This window comes from Mustela nigripes, chromosome 12, assembly GCF_022355385.1.
Source record: "Mustela nigripes isolate SB6536 chromosome 12, MUSNIG.SB6536, whole genome shotgun sequence".
NCBI classification, from domain to species: Eukaryota; Metazoa; Chordata; class Mammalia; order Carnivora; family Mustelidae; genus Mustela; species Mustela nigripes.
Window position 1 is genome coordinate 143,625,968 of NC_081568.1, and position 22,671 is coordinate 143,648,638.

The window sequence follows — 22,671 nt, forward strand, 5'->3', positions numbered from 1 at the left end:
ATGGGGATTAGGCAGGGCACTTGTTGTGATGAATACTGGGTGTTGTAAGTAAGTGATCAATCACCATATTGTATAATATACCTGAAACTAATATTAGTGTATGTTATACCTGAAACTAATACTACACTGTATGCCAACTAACTGGAATTTAAATAAAAACTTGGCAGAAAAGCAAAAAAAAAAAAAAATTATATTAAAAAAAAAAAAAGAAAGAAAAAAAAATACTTTCAAAAACGGACACTGAAGAGGGGAAAAATCATTCAGATGTGCTCAGGAATAACTGAATAACTCAGGATTCCTTGAATAACAAAATATCTAAGATACTTCCCTTCCCATTTAATACCCTTCTTATTTCCATTTTTTAAAACCCCATTACAGAAGTCAACATGTTTTCCAAGAGAGCTGTCTACATTTCCCCAAACAAGGTTCTCAGTCACACAGACAGGACCCTCTAGGAACTAGCATCTCTAGGTGATTTTAATCCTGTAGAATTGTATTGATAATTTTATTAGTAACCCCTTAAAATGGGTCAGTCTCTCTTCAATGAACATTTACAGACCAAAACGCACCAGATTTACCATTTTGATGATGCTGTCCTAGTCTGTAATTGGAAATAAATTCATGGGCTGGATATGACAGTTTCTAGATCATGCATTAGGAAAAGGAAGTTTATTATATTTGAGTAAATACAGAACTCTCCAGAAAACTAGACCTCTCTCAGACACAGGACAAGGGCCATTTCTTTTTTGAAGAAAAGAGAGAAGGAAGACCAACATACAGCCAAAGAGGTGTGGGGCATGGCAGAGCCAAAGAAAGGATCCTGGCAAAGAAGCCGCAGAGACAGCTGGCTCCTGCCCAGCAGAGTTGGGAAAACCCTCTCATAATCCAAAAGCAGCCTCACCTCCCTAGTGGTCATTTCTGGGGTCCCCCAGTTGACTCCTTCAAATTCTGCCCACTTCCATTGGCCAACATTCCAACCAACCCTCTTCTCCTCACATATTATTTTTCGATTTATTAACACCATTGATTAGGCTACTGTCCAACTTGGCTCTTCTAGAAACAAGACAGCCTTTCATCTAGAGCAACACATCTCCAACTGTGATGAGAATAGGGATCCTCTGGGGGTTTGATGGATTCATACATGAACGCAGTTGGTCTCAGGTGGGGTTCTGTACTTCTAATCGATTACCTGGAGATGCTAATGCTGTTAGTTTGATAGTCCCGCTTTGAGAAGCTAGGAGTGAGAGGAGACATCTGTGCAAGTCTGACCTGATTCATTCAGCATAGCTTTTATTAATTTAACCCTCAAGCATTCTTCAGAGTGCCTCACAGTTGACCCATGTATCCTCTAAGCCCAACGAGGAAAACAGAGGAGATAAAGAACACCCATATTCCTCCATCTCCAAGACAGTCACCATTAGAACATTAGCGCTCTGTTTTTCCAATCTCTTTCCCTATGTATTTATTTAGATGTAAACACTTCTGTCCTTCTTATTCATTACGACGTACGTTTCAAAATTCTGATACCTCATCTTCATAACTATCCCTAAAGACGGCCGCTGCATTATAAATGAAACATACATAAATTGGATATAAGAAGCCAAAGACTTAATAAGCCAAAACATAATAGTGAAGATCACAGTGTGGTCAAATCACATATGACATCGTTCTTCTCAAAGCAGAGCATAGAACAACACTCTGCAAAAGCAAAACATTAAAATAAATAAATGCGGGGCTGCGGAATGGCGCACTGAGGCCATGAACCATTACTGACTTCATCATTTCCCTATTAGCCAGGAATTTAAATTGCTTCCAGCTTCTTACTGTTTTAAACAATATTTTAACGAACACCTTTAGGCATCGCCTTTTCCATATTTTGTGAATTTCCTCTATCTCCCTCGGAATGGATAGTCTGTCTCTCTTCTCCCTGCCTGGTGTAAGATCTTTTATTGTCTTCTTGGTGTCACTGTCATCACACAAGTTAACTGTGATGAATAGGACAGACACCTCCTCCTCAAGATCCCCAAGGTCTTTCTCCTCTGGGCCTCCCATAAGGTGACTCTTCTCCCCACCTGTTCCAGTCCTGCTGGAGGGAAACACTTATATGAAAAGTGATATTAGCCTTTTTAAAAATCGTATTTGGGCACTGAATACAATGGTTGGAGAAAGTGAGTCTGCATACCCACCATTACTTTCTTCCTGCAAGCTGCAAGATTCTAGAGAAAAATATCTATTCTTATTAAATGTATTATTATCCTAAGAAATATAACAGTATTCATCATAATAAATTTACAAGGCATATCACTGTGGTTAAAAGCACAGACTTTGGGGTGCCTGGGTGGCTCTGTCAGTGAAGCACCTGCCTTTGGCTCAGGTCATGATCCCAGGGTCCGAGGATTGAGCCCCGCGTTGGACTCCCTGCTCTACAGAGCGTCTGTTTCTCTCTCTCCCTCGGTGTGTGTTCTCTTTCTCTATCTCTCACTCTTTCTCAACTAAATAAACTCTTAAAAGAAAAAAGGAAAGAGCAATTGAGAAACCGAAGATCAAAAGAAATAAACTGGTACAAAAAGCGGTTAATCTTATCATCTTTGCTTCAAAATCACTAGTAATATATCTCCATCAAATTTCCCCAGATACAATAATACCTTAGCCAATTTCAGTAGTATTAAGAGGTAACTGATGGGGGTGCCTGGGTGGCTCAGTGTGTTAAAGCCTCTGTCTTCGGCTCAGGTCATAATCCCAGGGTCCTGGGATCGAGCCCCACATCGGGTTCTCTCCTCAGCAGGGAGCCTACTTCCCCCTCTCTCTGCCTGCCTCTCTGCCTACTTGTGATCTCTGTCTGTCAAATAAATAAAATCTTAAAAAGAAAAAAAAAGAGGTAACTGATGGCTGTTAATGATATATTCCATTCAACTGAAAAAATAAAGGGTGAATCTAATTGTTTCATGGGAATGAACTGGTTTTTTTATTGAACCCAAGCAGAGTTATTTTGGGATACAACCGAATTCTTTTATAAACAATTATAGATGACATGAACCGTGCATAGGTTCTATCTTATAAAAGAGAGATACAAACAATTTTGCTGCTACAAAGTATATGGAGAGAACTTTTAAAAACAACTAATGCTTTCTCTATGTATATAAAATTCATGTAAATGAAGAGTCATATAATGAACTCCTCCACACCCCCCATTAACTCTTGAGGGACAAGAACACTCCTATGTGTGTTTTCCGCAGAGCACAGTTAGGTGAAGGCATGATTGTAGAGTCAGAGACATCTGGAACTGAACCTCATCTCCAACACAGAGTAGCCATGAGACCTTGAACAACTTACTTAAAGCTCCTACACCTGTTTCCTCAACTAGAAGACAGAGTGACAACTACACTCAGATGATTGTTTTGGGAATCGAATAAGATGATATACGTACAAGACTCACACTACATGGAACATAGGTCCTGAGAGCTCAGAGAACAGGAAATGCAGTATTACTGTTGTTACTATGGTTATTACCTTCATCATCAGACAAGACCTGGACAAATGGACTATAATCACAGTTCTGTCCCTATCACGCAGATGACTTGGGCAAGTCACCCAACCATCCAGGACTTCCGTCTCCTCATCCACATAATGATGCCCAACCCAGGGGAGGAGGAGGGGCTGGACTGCAGGGGGCATGGACCATCTATGGGAACCCCGCAAAGCACAGTGTGGGGGTCATGGAACCGGGGTATGAAGAGGCTGCGACTTGACTGCTTCCCACAAACTACAATTTCACCAACACATTAAAAAAAGAGGATTTTTCGAGAATGTTTCAGAGGGGCCAAGTTAGGTTTGCCAACAGTGAATTCTGCCAAATAATCAACAAAACTCAAGTATCATGTATCTACCGTCTTCATCCTTTCCTAAAGGGGAAATTTTATTGCCAGCGGAATAGGAAAAATATTGTCTTAGAATCTCCTTCAAACTGGGTGGTATTACATTTTGCCTGTGATAAAGATCTGGCCAGTGGAGATCAATCAGTCGTTCAAATATTAATATACTGAGCAATAATGGGGAAAGAAAAAAAACAGCTCAAGAACCAAGCTTGGGGGGCCCCTGGGTGGCTCAGTGGGTTAAAGCCTCTGCCTTTGGCTCAGGTCATGATCCCAGGGTCCTGGGATCGAGCCCCACATCGGGTTCTCTGCTCAGTGGGGAGCCTGCTTCCTCCTCTCTCTCTGCCTGCCTCTCTGCCTACTTGTGATCTCTCTCTCTCTGTCAAATAAATAAATAAAATCTTAAAAAAGAAAAAAAAAAAAAAGAACCAAGCTTGGAAACACAGGTGGGATGAGGCACAGCCAGGAAGCCGCAGGCTGAACAGCCTTGAGCATCAGAAAGGTGGAGAGAGGCAGGGACAGAGTGAAAGCAAGGATCTTGGGCTTGTTATCAAGAAGTGAGGTACACGTCAAAGAATGATGTTACCCCTAAACATTTAAATTTTTTAAGTCAAATAAAACCAATTCTGTTTCATCATGCTATCCTGAAAAGCACTGGTGAATCTACATAAATGACCAGAAATAGAACTTACAGTTGAAACCATCAGATTTGCATATTCATGAATTGATATTTTCATATTGCTATTTATTCAAAATAGCAAAATGGCGTTGGGTATAATATATAAGATATCAGTTACCCAGCTGATCTATATTATATAACATTTTATAATATATAAATTAGCATATTACTCATCATTAAAATCATAGGCTACTGATTACAGTGGCTTTAGAATTGAGTCTAGGCAGGAATAAGGGAAAATGACCTAAAATCCAGTAGTAGGGAAAGATAATAGGCATACACCTTATAAGGTGATATAATGAAATATTAGGCAACCCTTAAAAATCTTGTTTTCAAAAATGACTTAATGACTTGCGGATATGCTCTTGATATAATATGAAGTACACAAGGCATTACATGTTTCTGTGTAAAAAAGTAATACCCACTTTTGTGAATATTTAATGAGTAAAAGCCTGAAAAAAGAAAACATAAACAAAAAAGATAACACTGATCACCTCTGGTATTACAGGTAATTTAATATTCCTTCTATTTTTCTGTATTGTACACATATGAAACAACAAAATGTACCCGTTTCATAATTAGAAGAAACAATTAAAAGTAAATGTAACAGACATACTTACTCTTGGGAATTTAGGATTGAAGTAGTTAATTACTCCAAATTCAAAGTAAGATGCAAAGCCCTCTTTGAGCCAGACATCATTCCACCAGTTCATGGTAACCAAATTTCCAAACCACTTTTGGAGATGGGAGAAAAAAGAGCTTTCTTAAGTTTAATTTTAGGAATTCATTGTAATTGCATGTTTCAATATGTATAAAGTCAAAGACATAATGAAACTGTAATCCCTCAATAACAGAACTGGAAACAGGGCTCCAAAAAGCATATTGTGGCTTTCACGTGAAAAGATACCAGTCATGCATTTCTTTGAAAGAAGCATTTCACATCCAACAATTGAAAGCAATTTTTGTTTTTGAACTGTCATGCTCAAAGATAAAGGTAAGCTGGAGTAGCAGGTCTGAAACTGTCCACTTCCCCAGAGTTATGTTAATTTAAATAAAGCAGAAGTCTGGAATGTTCACTTAACACCTACTAATTACAGCATCTTAGACTCTAGACTACATTAGAATTTTGCTGGAAGCAGTTGTGTTGTGTTAAGAGCATGTTTTGATCTGTGTCATGTCCAAGGCACTCGTGCATTCTGCTATAATTATTTTCTATTTGGGCTTAGCAAAGTGTCAAATGGATGATGAATGGAATCAGGAAAAAAAAACCAATAATTTCTAACACCAACTAATCTGTGCCCTAGTATTTAATCAAATTCTTGCAACAGCTGTCACACGTTAATAGCTAGCAGCCGGTCTTCCAGAACTATGGCCCGCTTGAGCAATCCTAAAAAATGGCATTGCTGGGCGGGGCAGGGACTGATCGAAACTTATCAAAGTTTGTGTTTACGCAACACGGTATTATTCTCTCCCAGTAAATCGTTCTTTCCCAAAACTTATTGTGGATCCACGCAACAAGAAGAGAACAATTTCCTAGTTTAGATCACTTCTTTCTGAACAAACTTGTATTAACGGAGTCAAGGTCAAAAAGCAGATGTGAGGGCGCCTGGGTGGCTCAGTGGTTAAGCCGCTGCCTTCGGCTCAGGTCATGATCTCAGGGTCCTGGGATCGAGTCCCGCATCTGGCTCTCTGCTCAGTGGGGAGCCTGCTTCCTCCTCTCTCTCTCTGCCTGCCTCTCTGCCTACTTGTGATTTCTCTCTGTCAAATAAATAAATAAAATCTTTAAAAAAAAAAAAAAAAAAAAAAGCAGATGTGAGAACCTCCATCAAACAAAACTAAAGTTCTAAAATCACATTATGGAAGCACAGATCTAATGAAATAAATCCTTGTTTACGTCCCTTTCGGGTATGTGGCTTGAGGACTAATGACTGCTCATCTCACTGACATGTTAACCAGTTCCCTGTATCCCTTGAGTTCCTCTTCAAACAAAGCAAAAACAAAGTTCATAACAATCTCCTGAGGAAAGGTGGGCATCTGTCCGTGGCCTTTTTGGACGTCCCTTATGTTAAGATGGCATGAAAACAACCATAGCCCTGGTTGGCGTACTTCCCCTGAAGAGGGTTCTGGGAAGCGGCTTACTTTTGGATGTAAATACCTGACCTCCCAACAGGCCTGGAAGGTCTGATCCAACACCAACAGTTCACGTTCACGCAAGATCTGACTACACAGAACCTGCCTTCACTGTCCGACTTCTCGAATAGTTTTTTAAAATCAGGTGTACCATCGAGGTGTTGTTTAGTTTTTTTGCTCTCTTGGGCAGAGCGGCTGGGGATTCTCTTCATGGGAAATAAGTGAAGTAAGAAAGACCATTTTACCACGTGCCTGATGTCCGATCTCGTGGGAGAGAATGAAGGAGATCACAGCCTTTTTGTCTGTTACTTGATCGTTCAGTGGCATCAACAATAATGACTCATCGAATATCAATAGTCCCCAATTTTCCATGGCGCTGTTGTCAAAAGTAGGCAAGGCAATTATATCTAAGTGGATTTAAATGGAGGGAAAAATGAAATCATCTCTTCCAAAAAAGTCTGAGATTCCCAGATATAATGATCTCCAAATGAAATCATAAAATTACTAAAAGAACATACAAGTGAATATTTATATTGTGAGGGAGAGAAGACGGATACCAAAGACAGAAGCCTATAAGACAAATGGTTTAGACTGTCTGAAAAGCGAATACTTTTGATAAAGGACCTGGAGAGAGAAATCTTAAAACGTCACCATAAAAAATAAGCTTTAGGGGCACCTGGGTGGCTCAGTGGGTTAAAGCCTCTGCCTTCAGCTCGGGTCATGATCCCAGGGTCCTGGGATCGAGTCCCGCATAAGGCTCTCTGCTCAGCGGGGAGCCTGCTTCCTCCTCTCTCTCTGCCTGCCTTTCTGCCTACTTGTGATCTCAGTCAAATAAATAATAAATAAATTTTAAAAAAAAATAAGCTTTACAAAATTGGCAAACAATCAATCTGGAGAGACATTTCTTTGCATAAGATAGGCAGCTGGCAAATACACATGTAAAAAGATGTTCTGCATCCTGTGTCCTTGGAAGATTGCAGATTAAAACAATGAGATACTAGTATACACCTATTTGGGTGGTTTAAATCCAAAGCACACTCCCGAAGGCTGGAAAAGATCTGGACTGGCAGGAACTCTCTCATTGCTGGTGGGAAGGCAAAATGGTAACGGCCACACCAGAAGACAGTCTGCCAGTTTCTTATGAAATTTATAAATAAAGGCTGGCCCACATTCTAGCAATTGAGGTTATTTGCCCAAATGAGCTGGAAACTTAAGTCCACACAAAAACTGGCACAAGAATGTTTATGATCTTGGGATCAAGCCTCACATGGGGCTCTCTGCTCAGCAGGGAGCCTGCTTCCCACTCTCTCTCTCTGTCTGCCTCTCTGCCTACTTGTTATCCCTGTCAAATAAATAAATAAAATCTTAAAAAAAAAAAGAATTGCCTATATTTGCTGTGTCATTTTCCTTGAACCTACAAGTAGCTCTAAAAAAGAGTCTCGTTAATTTTTTTAAAGATTTTATTTATTTGAGAGAGAGATAGTTTGAAAGAGTGTGAGCAGGAGGAGGGGTTAGAGAGAGAGAAGCAGGCTCTCCACTGAGCTGACAGGGAACCCCAACAATGCAGGGCTGGATCCTGGGACCCCAGGATCATGACCTGAGCCAAAGGTAGACACTGAACCAACTGACTGAGCCACCTAGGTGCCCCAGAAGTAGTCTAGTTAAAATGAAAATATTTAAGTTTACCAAAAGACACCGTAAACAAATTTGAAAGGCAAATCACACACTGGTAAAAATATCTGAAGTGTTAGGGCCAATTTAATGTTAAAACCTGTTTAACTATTAGGGCCTGCTTAGCCAGAACGACTCCATATTGCCTAGGTAGCCATATTGTTGTTTACATCTATGGACTTCATTCCAGGAGTAAATGCCCCAGTAGTTCCTGGTACTGGTTCCAGGTATCGATTCCTAGAGTAAATGTCCTAACAATAGAAGCCACGTGCCTTGAGGTCTACTGTTATGCTCTATAAAACCAGCCTGTGAGATCAGGATGGGGTCGCTCTCTTCAGAGGCAGCCCTGGCCAGTCAGTCTGACTTCTAATGCTTGGCACAGAATAAAGCTTTACATAACTTTCACTTTGTCTCAGTCTTGTTTCTTTGATAACAGACCCCAATAGAAGCATATATCACAAGTAACTAGATAACTTTTCTCATATCTAAAAAACTTTAACCTGTCAAAGAAAAACAAAAATGTGAACAATTCACTAAAGAAATAATTCAAGTAGCCAAAAATCTTACTTACAATGTTCTGTTTCATTATCAGAAACACCAATTAAAGCAATGATATAACTTAATCTTTCAAATGGGTAAGAGGATTAAAAATTAGTACTGCTAATATCAATATTAATAATGAGGTACAGGAAAATTGGCATATCACCTGTTGGTTACAGTGTGATTGCTACAATCTTTCTGGAGTGAGCAGAAAAACCCTTCATAATTTTTTAAAAATGTTCCTACCTTTGACTAACTCACTCAACTTTGGGGATTTATAAGACAAATAGCATGGATATTTATAAACATTCTCTGCGCTTTTCTTTGGCATTCTTAAAGTAGCCCCAAAATGGGGGAGGGTATGCAATTAGTCCAAATGTTTAACCAGAGGATTTAAATAAATTATTTTGCCAAATTGATACGTAGGCATTCTGTGTTTTAAATATGACAGTATAGGGGGACCTGGGTGGCTCAGTCAGTTGAGTGTCTAGACTCCTGGTTTTAGCTCAGGTCATATTCTCGGGGCCCTGCCATTGAGCCCCATGTCAGGCTCCCTGCTCAGCGTGGAGTCTTTGGGACTCTCCCACTCCCTCTTCCCATCCCCTTGCTTACAAACACACACACACACACACACACACACACACACACACTCTGTCTTTCTCTCTCTCTCTCGGAATAAATGAATACATCTGTTAAAAATATAAAAAAATAAAATGACAATACAAAAGAACAGTTATCTGCATCATGTTGCCACATACAGTTACCTTTTAAAACAAAACAAAAGGCCGTTAAAGAACAGTCTCGATACTATGGTTCCATTTTTGTTAAAAACGAAGACTCATATATAGAGATTGAGATTACTACAGACAGCAGGAAAACAGACACCAAAACATTAGCTGCCTTATCTCTGAGTGGTAGCCTTATCTCTGAGCCTGTACCCCAGTATTAAGACTAATATTAGCAGTAGTAATTTTTAACCCTCTTACCCATTTGAAAGATTAAGTTATATCATTGCTTTAATTTGTGTTTCTGATAATGAAGCAGAGCATTTTAAATAAGATTTTTGGCTACTTGAATTATTTCTTTAGTGAATGGTTCACGTTTTTGTTTTTCTTATTTTGATGTGTTAGAGGTTTTTTTTAGATATGAGAAAAGTTATCTAGTTACTTGTGATATATGCTTCAGATATTTTTACCAGCCTGTGATTTGCCTTTCAAATTTGTTTATGGTTTCTTTGGTAAACTTAAATATTTCGGGATATTTTTATCCTTTTTTGTGCATTTTCTGATTTTTCCAAATTTTCTATGGTGTGATCGTTTATTAGTTTTAAAACTAGAAGAAGAGAGGCACCTGGGTGGCTCAGTTGGTTAAGCATCCATTTCTTGACTTTGGCTCAGGTTGTGATCTCAGGGTTGTGAGATCGATTGCAGCAATAAGCTGGGTATGGAGCCTGCTTCAGATTCTCTCTCCCTCTCCTTTTGCCCCTCCCCCACCCAAAATAAACCTAGAAGAACAAGAAAACATTTTAACTTGTTTTGCTAATAGAAGAAATTCTATTTTCATAGTGCACACTAGGTTTGCCACAGGAGTGCTCTGTGCTGTGTTCGATATATTACGTTTATTTATACATGGTTGAAGTTGGTGTGTGCAGTAAAAGGTATCCAAGCCCTTACCTAGCCTCCTCTATCTAGTTCATGCTCTATTATCCTTGGGTGTACTTCATTGCTAAGCCTAGGTTGGCACTCTTCTACCTCCCTTTTCCTTCACAGGCAGCCACCCCCCTACTCCATGAACCCACCCACTTTCCTCGCAAACACCGCGGGCCTCCACTCAAGCCAATCCTTTTTGCTCTCTATTACAGCCGAACCATTCTCTGCTTGAGTTGTTTGGGACCTACACGCAACCTCCGTTTAATCTATGAATGCCCCCAGCCTTGCGGTCCAATCTTAACCAACTCTAAAAAAGATATTCCTTATTAAATCCTGATAACGTTTACAAAAAAAAAAAAAAAAGGTGGGGGCTTTACCTTCAATGCACAATTCTGGGAGTAAGCAAATTCTTGTTTCTTGATCAACTAGCAATGCTGGCTCACAGAAGGCCCTATTTTATTTTATTTTAATGATTACCTCATTATTTTAAAATAATGACACAGGGGCACCTGGGTGGCTCAGTCGGTTAAGAGCCTGCCTTTGGCTCAGGTCATGATCTCAGGGTCCTGGGATTGAGCCCCGCATTGGGCTCCCTGCTCGTGGGGAACCTGCTTCTCCCTCTCCTTCCCTGTTTATGCTGTCTCTCACTATCTCTTTCTCTAATAAATAAAATCTCAAATATAAAATAAAAAGTAAAATAATGATATAAATACCCATGAATCTGCCTCTCTCCCTTTAGAGTAAGGGCTGGCTAACCCTCCTTTAAAGAGCCAGATAGGAAATATTTCCAGCTTTGTGGGCCATATGTTTTCTGTCACATCTTTAACTCGAGCATTGCAGAGCAAAAACATCTGTAGACACTATGTAGGCAAATAGGTATGCTGTGTTCCAATAAAACTTTATTTATGGACCTTGAGATTTGAATTTCATATAGTTTCCATGTGTCACAAAATATTCTCTTTTTGATTTTTTTTTTTTTTTTTTTTTGCCATTTAAGAAACATGAACACCGCTCTGAGTTCGTGGGCCATCCAGAAAAGGGCAGTGGGGGCCAGATCTGATCACTCACCAACCCCTAATTGAGAATGCTGCCAAGAACTCATACTGTGACTCCCAGACCAGCAGCATCAGCACCACCTGGGAACTTAATAGTGATGAGAATTCTGAGGTCAACCACAGACCTCCTGAAACAGAAATTCTTGGGTCAGCATCTGTGTTTTAACAAGTCTTCTGGATGATTCCAAAGCTGCCGAACTTTGAGAAGAGCAGACTTACATCTCTCTTTGAGCTCCTTCTCAACTCACGCTATAGTGTCTTCTTCCAGCAGCTAAGTCATTATCCTCAAGGTTGGGGGGGTTTGTTTTTAAACTTTGGGGAAAAAAATGTTTCATTTTCATTGTTATAGAGGTTTTTTTTGTTGTTGTTGTGTGAATGAAACATAATTTATCTACCCATTCTCCTAACGATAGCCATTTTGGTGGCTTTCTGTCTGGGGCTATATTATAAAAAGCATAGCTATGAATATTCTTGTACATGTCTTCGGGTACATGTGTGCTCAAATTCTTCTTGGAGATAAACTTAGAAATGGAATTACTGAGATTTAAGGTATTCTAATGATCAACATCACAAGATAATAAATACATTTCAAAGTTGTGACAATTGATACTCCTTTCAACAAGACCATTTTTCTACCATTTGGCATTTGTTAGATGCCTTTTTAACAAGCGAGTAGACATAAAATCGTGCATCGCCGTGGCCTTGGGCATTCATTTCTTAGATTACTAATGGGGTTAAATAACCTGTATAAGTTTATTAGCCACATGTGTTCCTTCTTCCATAAAACATCAATTTGTGTGTCTTTTCCTTATTTTTTCTTCTGTATTTTTTTATTTATTTGCAGGGGATCTTTATATATTTAGGCTACTCCCATTACCACTTCTTAATCTTCTTTCTCCTAAGACTTTTATTTAGCCAGCCTATTGTCTCGTGCTTGGTGATTTGTGGCTTTTGCTTCTACATCCTGAAGCTACCACCCTCAACTCAGCTACTCAGAGTCCCAGTCACCTGCTTCTCTTGTATTAAAAAAGCACCAAGATGGGTTCCCTGGGTGGCTCAGTCGGTCAAGCACTGGACTCTTGATTTTTGGCTCATGTCATCATCTCAGTGACCTGAGGTCGAGCCCTGTGTCGGGCTCCTCACTCAGTGGGGAGTCTGCTTGTCTCTCTCCCTCTGCCTCTCCCCCTGGCTCTCATGGATACACACACTGTCTCTCCCTCTCTCTCTCAAGTAAATAAATAAATCTTAAAAAAAAAAAACTAAAATAGTCTGAAAATCTTAAAAGCCCATATTTATTATTATTTTTTAAAGTATTTATTCATTTGAGAGAGAACAAGAGAGAGAGCCCGAGCAAGGCAGCAGTAGGCAGAGGGGAAGCAGATTCCCTCACTGTTTTGTGTTTTTTTTTAAATGGCTCGACCAAGAGTTAAAATAACTAGAAAACATTCATTTATGTTTCTCTTAAAGATCCAGTAATAGAAAATCTCCTTATTTTAATCACCTGTCATTTTGATGGTTGTGATCAAGGGCCACCTGTGTGTCACGTCGGTTGAGAGGCTATGAAGGATATAGAAATGTGCCAACTATAACCCTGATTTCCAGAAGCTGACAATCTAGTCAGAATTTACATGGAATTACTGAACAAATTGCACATATTTATATATTTATTCCCTTCACACACACACACACACACACACACACACACACACACACACAGAGTTTACTGTTTACTATTCTGAAAGAAGAATTATCCATAGACTCTGAGGGTACCAAAAAAAAAAAACAAAAGAGTCAGATCCCAAGCCCAGGTTACTCTTGATCTAATGGAGAGCAGGCAAGGCTGGGGGTGGGGGTCGGAGTGACAATTAGGATCCAGTTAAGTCAAGAGCTGGAATAGAGAAGTGCACAGGATGCTGTGGAAGCATGAGGAGAAGGGAGTCAGGGAAAGCTGCCTGGAGGAGGAGGTGCTGAGTGGAGAAATATACGAATTAACCAGCTGGGGAGACTTCATCGCTGGATGTTCTAAGTGCCCATGTAAGAGAGCCTGGGAGAGAGGAGAAGAGGAAGGTGGAGGAGGGGACGGGGCGGGGCGTGGGGCATGGGGTCGGGGGAGGTGGGCACAGCCTCCTTCCAACTCTGAAGAATTGCTGAAAGCCCTGAGAGTGTGGCAAGAGATCCATGTTGTAAAGACAGAGTAGAGTCTGGACTTGATCTTCAGGGCAATGGGAAGCCAGGGAGAGGTTTTCATGAGGACAGTGATATGGTCGTTGGATTTCATTAGGGAAAGATCCCCTGGGCCTCAGGGTGGGAGGTGGAATGAGGGGGCAGGAGGGAGCGTAACCCAGTGAGGGCTGCTGGGCGAAGACGGTGGTGGTACAAACTAGGGAGCACTGGGGACACAGGGAGGTGGGGATGGAGGTAAGTGGAGGGGCTAGTTGGATGGAGGGGGTGCTTTACGGAGCGGGGTGTGGAACTTTTCTTGCCTAGACAAGGGTCATCTTAAGATCCTCCGGCCTCAGAAGCCTCCAAGGCTAGGCTTCTGATGCCCCCAACTCCCAAAAGGACAGATTTCACTTCTGGGATCCCTGCCTGGGCCAAGCCGGCCTCATGCCGCATTGCTCCTGAGCCAGCAGTGCCCTCAGCTCGCCGGACCGAGTTCAGGAGGCTGGACTTCCCAGACAGGGACTTCCTACCTTCTTCCACCCTCTGCCTGTGTTGATAGGGCACACGTTTCCCAAGACTTCACATAATATGTCAGAGGAATTAAATACATTTGCACAATATACTCTCACCGTAGACAGAGAAAACACTGGGCGACTTTCTAAGCTGAGTGACTCACACGATTTGAAAGACACACACTGTCGATCTATAACCAATAAAGCATTTCCGTGTTTCCTCCAGGATCCTAGTGTTCACACGTGATTCCAATTTTACACAGCAAACGTTGACAGACAGGACCTCACGTCCTCACCCCATGACTCACAGCTAAAAAGTAGGAATAAAAACAAACAGAACCCAAACAAACCCCACCCCGCAGAAAACCACCACCACCCCAAAACCCTCATTCATGGGAACGGGAGGAACCCACGTAGGCCCGCTAAAAGGGTCCAGAATATCCCCTCACTCCCGTGTACAGGAAGAGGAAAGGACAGAATGTAAGAGAGGGAGCCGGGGCTGGGGGCTGGGAGGCTGGCAGTGCGTACCCAGGAGGGATCTAAATTCTGAGGACACAAAGGAATCTAAATCCTGAGGACTGGGCACACAGCATTGTACAGAGAAATAGCAGACAGGCCCCTCCGTGTTCAGGAAGGTGTAGGACACGAGGCTGGGAGGCAGGCAGGGCTGCCCCCAAAAGAGCAGTTAAATGGAGACAGTGGGCCCTCGGAGGCGCCTCTGTGTACCCTTTGACCTTAACCTGGGACCCCCATAATAGGAAACCCATTGCATCGGAAAAGGAAGACGGCTCACCTGTTTTGGGAAGAGGGTAACTAATATTAAATAAATCTTCTAGGAAAGAGAAGATGGGACCTGTGATGTTCAGAGCAAAGTCTGCATTTCCATTCTCGATGGCGTCTTTCCGGGCCCAGATGCGTATCTAAATCAAAACAATTCAGTGGCGATTAGGAAAAGCAGTCGTGACTTTGGCAATGGGGGGCCTGCCTGCACCAGTTCCCTGAATGCTCTAGAGTCCAAGCCTTACCTTTCCAGAAGAAGCTATGGAACAGAACATTGGCAGGTCACCCCTGAACAGCATGGGGGGTTAGAGGAGTGCCGACCCTATGCAGTCAAAAACCCACAGATCACTCTTGGGTCTCCAAAAACTTAACTGTTAATAGGGCTGCTATTGACTGAAAGCCTTACTGATCACGGGAACAGTCACTTCACACATATTTCGTCTCTCTGTTACACACTGCTTCTTACAAGAAAGTAAGCTACAGAAAAGACATTATTAAGGAAATCGTAAGGAAGAGAAAATACACTTACAGGGCTGAACTAGACACAAAATCTGTGTATAAGCGGTCCTGCTGGGCTCAAATCTGGGTTGTTCCAGAGTCAACCAGAAACGTGTACATGTAGCCCTGGAGAAGATCCAGAAGGCTGTTGGCTACGATGTGAGCAGTGATTCTCTGGAAAGGGTCATTTCAATGTTTCCCAGTAACACGTCTAACTTCGAGAACTCGGAAGTGGTCCTTGTACCTGTATCTACCCTGACAAGAAGTGTAGACTCTGTCTTTGAATGAAAGGGCATCTTGGACCCTTGCTTCCCCTTTTTAGGACCTATTTCCAGTGTTCCCAAACAGAACTGTGCAGTTAGCAGGGCTTATACAGTGTGGTACGGGTTGCAGGCGTCCGCATCGTGCAAAATTTTTTTTTAAAGATTTTATTTATTTATTTGACAGAGAGAGATCACAAGTAGGCCGAGAGGCAGGCAGAGAGAGAGAGGGGGAAGCAGGCTCCCTGCTGAGCGGAGAGCCCGATGCAGGGCTCGATCCCAGGACACTGAGATCGTGATCCGAGCTGAAGGCAGAGGCTTAACCCACTGAGCCACCCAGGCGCCCCCACATCGTGCAAATTTAAAATGGCTTCTTCATGCTTGTTAATGCTAAGGTCGTGAAGAGGGCGAGCCTCAAAGTTTTAAATAAGGCTATAATTCCCTTCATTCAAAGAAGTTCATCAGGAGTTTTATGATTTTACAGCCGTGGTGTAACTGAATCACAATCTCTGTTTATGATATTTCCTCTTTCGTAGGTAAAGAGACAACCCTGCCTTGGTTTGTTAGTTTAATGTGATCAAGCTATTGTTGGGGCCTTTGGGAACTGATTTTGCCACTCTGGTGGCTCCTTTGTTTCTGTTTTATTATTGTCATTCATTCATTATTATTATTATTATTATTATTTATAAAATATTGTAATTATTTGAGAGAGCAAGCACAAGCAGAGAGAAAGGCAGAGGAAGAGGGAAAAGCGGGCTCCCCGCTGAGCAGGGAGCCTGATGAAGGACTGCATCCCAGGACCCTGAGATCATGACCTGAGCCAAGGGCAGATGCTTAACGACTGAGCCACCCAGGCGCCCCTTGTTATTATTTCAATATGCGATCATTGTCTATGCCACGACAATAGCATCGGAGCACTTTTTGATGGGGTTGCTAGCGTTAATGCCAGGGAACATGCACGAAACTCAAAAAACCCTGGAATGAAAGTTAGAAATGAGGGGGCGCCTGGGAGGCTCAGTGGGTTAAGCCTCCACCTTCGGCTCAGGTCATGATCCCCGGGTTCTGGGATCGAGCCCTGCATCAAGCTCTTTGCTTGGCGGGGAGCCTGCTCCCCCCACCCCCGCCTACCTCTCTGCCTACTTGTGACCTCTGTCAAATAAATAAATAAAATCTTTAAAAAAAAAAGAAAGAAAGAAAGAAAGAAAGTTAGAAATGAGGGAATTAAGGTAATTGTCCTGACATGAATACCGTCAATTTGAGAAGGAGTTCTCTGCTGAACACCAGAGAAAACGCTAGAAAGATGAAAAGCAGGACAACAATATTTGCAGAATGCTGAGCTCCAAGAACGCATTCACCTTCCTCTGCTTGTATTTCTGCTGGGAAATTTGTCTTGAATTATGTGAATTTGGAATTATGTGAGGTCTTCAGGAATGTTCCCTTTTCACAGAATGCAACCACCTGCTTCTGGGGCCTCTGACCTCGTGCTTTTCGGCCTCCCCCACGCTGCAGAGGCCTCCTTCTCCTGGGAAGGAGGCCCCAGGATTCAGCCCTGCCCCTACACTGCGCTTACCCCACCCCCACCTCTAGTTCCAGGCCAGGGGAAGATGGCGGCACCCAAGCCCACACCCAAGCTCAGTGGAAAGAACACACCTTCCCCCTGCCTTCAAGGTGGATGCATTTTTCACTGCAACATTTGGGGAAATAACTGAACCTCTGTAGGATCGACTTTCAGTTTCAAAAGCTCCTCCCCTAAACTACCATCTTATAAGCTGAAGGGGAGGCTGACAATGGAGACTTCAACCTGCATGGGGGCGGGACTAACACCAAACAGTGAGGAATACTTGGGAGATACAGCTGTAAAGCTCCTTCAAAATCACAGCTCGCCACCCCCCAGTGTGATCTTGGGGTCCTCCCTGCACCCAGCAGACCTCAACACCTTAGAGAATTTGAAAATTTTTACATGTGCCTGTGTGCACTAAGGTCTACTCAAAAGATGTTATTTCCAACCTTAGGTCGGTGTTTCCTCGTGTCAAGGATTAACCGCCTTTTCAATCTCACTAAATTTTTATCTCTTCCTTGACAAGCAATTGTTTGTATCATCCGGACCTCTTCCAAGAGAACATTCTGGTTCCCCTGTAGGATAGACGGCGGACTCCTTCCCTTTGTAGAGAGCTGAGCCTGCGCCAAATGCAGCATTCCACTGATAAATTCATCCCAAGTTTCAATGTTCTGGCGAAGAACATGCTTCTCTTAGGCCCGTTCCATTTCCTCTTTGCTTCAGTGACAGCTGGTTTTCTTTTCAGGGCTATCTTTCACCAAGAAGTGGACGGGCCCCTTTTTCTCAGACTTTCTGTGGAAGGGCAGCCCCAAGAGCCACAAGCCACTTGAGCTGCGGGAGCTGACACACCCCCTTGGGTGACTCCGTCATGCCAGGTCTGAAGCGGGTGTTTCACATCATGCCTGAGGAGATTTGTCAGGAGGGGTCTTGAAGGTTTCATGTGGCCTGTGTTCCACCTGTGAATCTGAAGGTCCCACCAGTGTCCCTTTGGGAAGAAAGAAATCAGGCTGCAGCCAAGAGCTGAGGAGAAGCTGCAGTTTGCCTGGGAGACGGTATAGTTCATTCAACCTTCGGAGGAGTATCTGGGAGTGATTCTCCCCCTGGCCAGAGGCTTGTCCACTCCACAGTACAAGTCCACGGTCCAAGCCTGGAAAATGCTGGGCCCAGGACAGAGTCTCCGCCCACTCTGGGGGCTTGATTGTCCTCAGCTCTGGGAGGTGGACGCCAGGAGAAAGAACACAGCTCACAGAATTGGCCTTACTTCCCTCCCTGCTCCAGGGTGAGCTGTGAGCCAGCAGGTGAAGGACTGCTGCAGGTACCCAGATTATTTGCCCCAAGGGTGACTACAGAGGGCAGGCATAACTGGGCAGAAACAAGGTGTTGGGACAGGGCACCTCCGTCACCCAGCTCCGGAGAAGTGCCGGGTGCCCCTGAGTTGAGCCAGCCCACAGCCCTGATTCATCACCTGCAGGCACCGTTTCCTCCACGGTGGTTGTTCCCGGCTGGGACCTGGGGCTGTTGGGGATGCCGGACACACTGTCACCCCCCTTCAAGGCTGCAGTCACCTCATGGACTAAACGGCCGGCATACCTGAGCTTGGAGGTGCTGGTGTGGGGGAGCCATGGCATCCCATCTGTGAAGTTTCCTTTCCTTTTCCGTTTCCCCGCCTTTGCCCTTGTCTTGCCCTCCCATCCCTTCCTTCAGTTCTTTTGTTCTTCTTTTCTTGATGTTATTTATTCATTCGGGAGAGAGGGAGCAAGCATGATCAGGAACAGAGGCAGAGAGAGAAGCAGACCCCGCCCCCCGGAACATGGATCCCAATGGGGAACTCAATCCCAAGATTCCGAGATCATGACCGGAGCTAAAGGCAGATGCTTAACTGAGCCCCTCAGAGGCTCCCCAAACTAAGAGTTTCAACAGAGCTTGCAAACAGCCAAAGGGGCCGTCAGGAGGTGACGATGGGAGATGGAGGTGTAACCCTCCCGGATGCAGAAGGAACGGCCCAACCATCCGCAGCCAGGACGGGGGCACCCTTACCTGGATGGTCTTCCTCACTCACCTCCTTGCCCCTTTCGCTTCTGTCCACGTAGGCATAGTCACATACGGCCAAAGCCACTAAGTAAGTCGGCATGTGGGGCGTCGTGGAAAATGTACTGACGGTCCACGTGCTTCCGTTCGTGTCTCTCCTCACAGACTGACCTACGGAAACCAGTTTCAGTCCAGATCACTGCAAACCGAAGCACTAACAGCCACCTTTGAAACGATGTGTCCGGGCGTGTGTCACCCAGTGACTTCCTCTCAGCCAGTCCCCAGAGTCTGAGCCGTTTGGCTTTCTCCATCCCGAACTCATCAAAACCATATGAAGTGAAACAAGTCAGAGAGAGACGAACACCATATGATTTCACTGATGTGTGAAATTTTAAAAAAGCAAAACACATGAACCAACCAACCAACAAGCAAAAAAACTGGAAACAGGCTCATAAATACAGAGAATAAAATGGCGGTGGCCAGTGGGACGGGGTTTGGGGAAGTGGGCAAAAGGGGTGAAGGTGGGGGCACCTGGGTGGCTCAGTGGGTTAAAGCCCCTGCCTTCAGCTCGGGTCATGATCTCAGCGTCCTGGGACTGAGCCCCGCATGGGGCTCTCTGCTCAGGAGGGAGCCTGCTTCTTCCTCTCTCTCTCTGCCTGTTTCTCTGCCTGCTTGTGATCTCTGTCTATCAAGTGAATGAATAAAATCTTTAAAAGAAAAAAGGTGGGGGGTGAAGGTGATCCACAGCTACAGACTTCCAGTGATAAAATCAATGCCACGGAGGGGCGCCTGGGTGGCTCGGTAGGTTAAGTGTCTGACTCTTGGTTTTGGCTCAGGTCATGACCTCAGGGTTGTGAGATCGAACCCTGCCTTGAGCTCTGTGCTCAGCATGGAGCCTGCTTGAGATTCTCCAGCTCCCTCTGCCTCTACCCCTCCCCCTTGCTAGCATGCTCTCTCTTTTCTCTCTCTTAAAATAAATAATCTTAAAAAAATATATTAATGCCATGGTGATAGATTGTACAGCATAGAGAATGTCATCAAGAATCCTAACTTTGTATGGTGACAGAGGGTGACTACACTTATCATGGTGAACAGTTCTTAATGTCACATAACCGTCAAATCTCTATGACGTTCCTCTGAAACTCATGTAATCGCTTATGTCCATGATACTTCAATTAAAAACAAATGAAGAAACAGCATTAGGAAGATCTAAGGACAGCATTTTCCTCTGAATCAGTATCTTGAACAATACTGATGGAGTGCTAAATCCACAGGAACTAGGAGGCAACTAAGAGACAACCCACCTCTTCTCTTTTCCACCATTTCTGTTTCCTAGACCCGTCCAGCTCTCAGAACACTTCATCTAGAGCCTCCCAGGCCCACAGAAGGTCAAGGAAGGGCAATCTGACCATCGTCAGGTTTCAGCAAAGTCTTCTGTGGAGGCAGTCTTGGTCTTTAAAGCCGGGGACCGGATATCTGGTGTGAATGGGGCTGGCACATAGTCAGTCACAGGGAGTGGTGGGGACCACAGTGGTGGGGACTGGGGGGCCATCCGCAGCCGACAGCCTCTCATGAGCTCTAACTATTGCTGTCACGAAGGACCTGCATGCCTGGGGTCCTTGGATCTTCTAAGTTTACAAGGAAGTAAAAGATCTTGATTTTTATGAGAAATCTCTGGATTTTTAGAAGTTCAATCCGAAGAGGGGAAAAATCATGTGAGCCAAATGAAACACATCTGTGCACCAGATTCAGACCAAGTCTGCTGGCCTGTTATCACTGATGATCGATATGGAAGGCCAAATTTGCAGGCAGACGGGCCGCCAAGGAATAAGAACAACGTGGTGTCCCCAGTTTGCAATGCAGAAATCGAGATTTACCATCATTGAGATGCTGGTGCTGATACGGACCCTAAGTGCCCGCTTTCCCTAATTATAATACCCTGCCAATGCATGGTCTAGAAAAGCTGTTGATAAAGGTATTACAGGGGCGCCTGGGTGGTTCAGTGGGTTAAAGCCTCTGCCTTCAGCTCGGGTCATGATCTCAGGATCCTAGGATCGAGCCTTGCATCGGGCTCTCTGCTCAGCGGGGAGCCTGCTTCCTCCTCTCTCTCTGCCTGCCTCTCTGCCTACTTGTGATCTCTCTCTCTGTGTCAAATAAATAAATAAAATCTTTTTTTAAAAAGGTATTAGAGAGTTAAATATATATACGTACACAAATATAGGCCTGTATACATACACATACCTATGTATCCTTAATATACACGTATACACGAGGACAGGAAACATTACTTACCCAGCTTTGGCATGTTGGAAAGGGCCACATAGCTCGGATCATGAATAATTGTAACATTAAAAGTTGCCTTTAGAGCTGGCTCATCAAAACAAGGAAACACACTCCTGGCAAACGTGGGTTCCATCTGAGATGCCAAAAGGGCCCTGCAATACATTTTTGGGAAAAATCTATTTATTTTTGTTTCAAATTAGGGGAAACAAAAAAAAATATGGAGGGATGACGGCTTATAATTATATTCAGGAAGGAGCTAGAATGTTTCCCTTCATCTTCCTCGCTGCCCTTCCAGTTAAAACACACACATTTTCCTTCTCACCACACCTTGGAATTCTTGTAAGACCTAAAATACAAAGGACCTATTTAATTTTTGACCGCAAAATACTATTTACTTCATTACGTCATATGCCTTTAAAACCCTGTGCAAACAAAATAGGAACAAATATAGCAAATACGCAACGACAGGCTTTTGAGAACCAAGTTATTTTTTAAACGAGGGTGACTTTTTGGGGCACGGACTATTGCTCTCATCTTCCACTGCAGTGCAAGCAACGTCTGCTGCAGAACGTCTACATTTTTATCTTTTTGTCCCATGGTCCCTCTTCTTCCTGGTTGAAAATTTAGAAAAGGTTTTATTCTGCACCCACTGGGGTAAGTGATCTAAGTCCATGCCAAACGAAAGAAAAATAACTTTCATTTACATTTGGGTGGATTTATCAAATCCCTACTGCTCCTTCCCCCATCTCCATGGAAAATTACAAAAAGTGACATTACCCCACAGCACACTGGTGATTTACTAGGAAAAGTTTAGAGACAAGAGTGCCCTGGGCTAATGAAGAGATCTGCAGGTTCTGCCTCTGTAACACGGTCTGAATCTAAGAGATGGGTCCTCGCTACCAACTTTCTTCTCAAAATAAACCCACAGTCTCATTAAGACTTGGCCACCCGGGGCCCTGATTTGGAATGACAACTGTGGATGCTAATTCCTTT

General features: G+C 43.4%; 1 protein-coding gene across 1 annotated transcript in view; it reads right to left on the reverse strand.

Moving 5' to 3' along the window:
- The window catches only part of LVRN (laeverin), a 72,821-nt gene that overhangs the window by 33,092 nt on the left and 17,058 nt on the right, over positions 1-22,671 (reverse strand). Inside the window, exons 2-6 of the mRNA XM_059416706.1 lie at positions 21,688-21,830; positions 19,427-19,566; positions 15,065-15,191; positions 6,934-7,088; positions 5,172-5,285 (exon numbers count right to left, since the gene is read on the reverse strand). Of these exons, the coding sequence (XP_059272689.1) occupies positions 5,172-5,285; positions 6,934-7,088; positions 15,065-15,191; positions 19,427-19,566; positions 21,688-21,830 (679 nt within the window). The remainder of the gene's footprint in view (positions 1-5,171; positions 5,286-6,933; positions 7,089-15,064; positions 15,192-19,426; positions 19,567-21,687; positions 21,831-22,671) is intronic.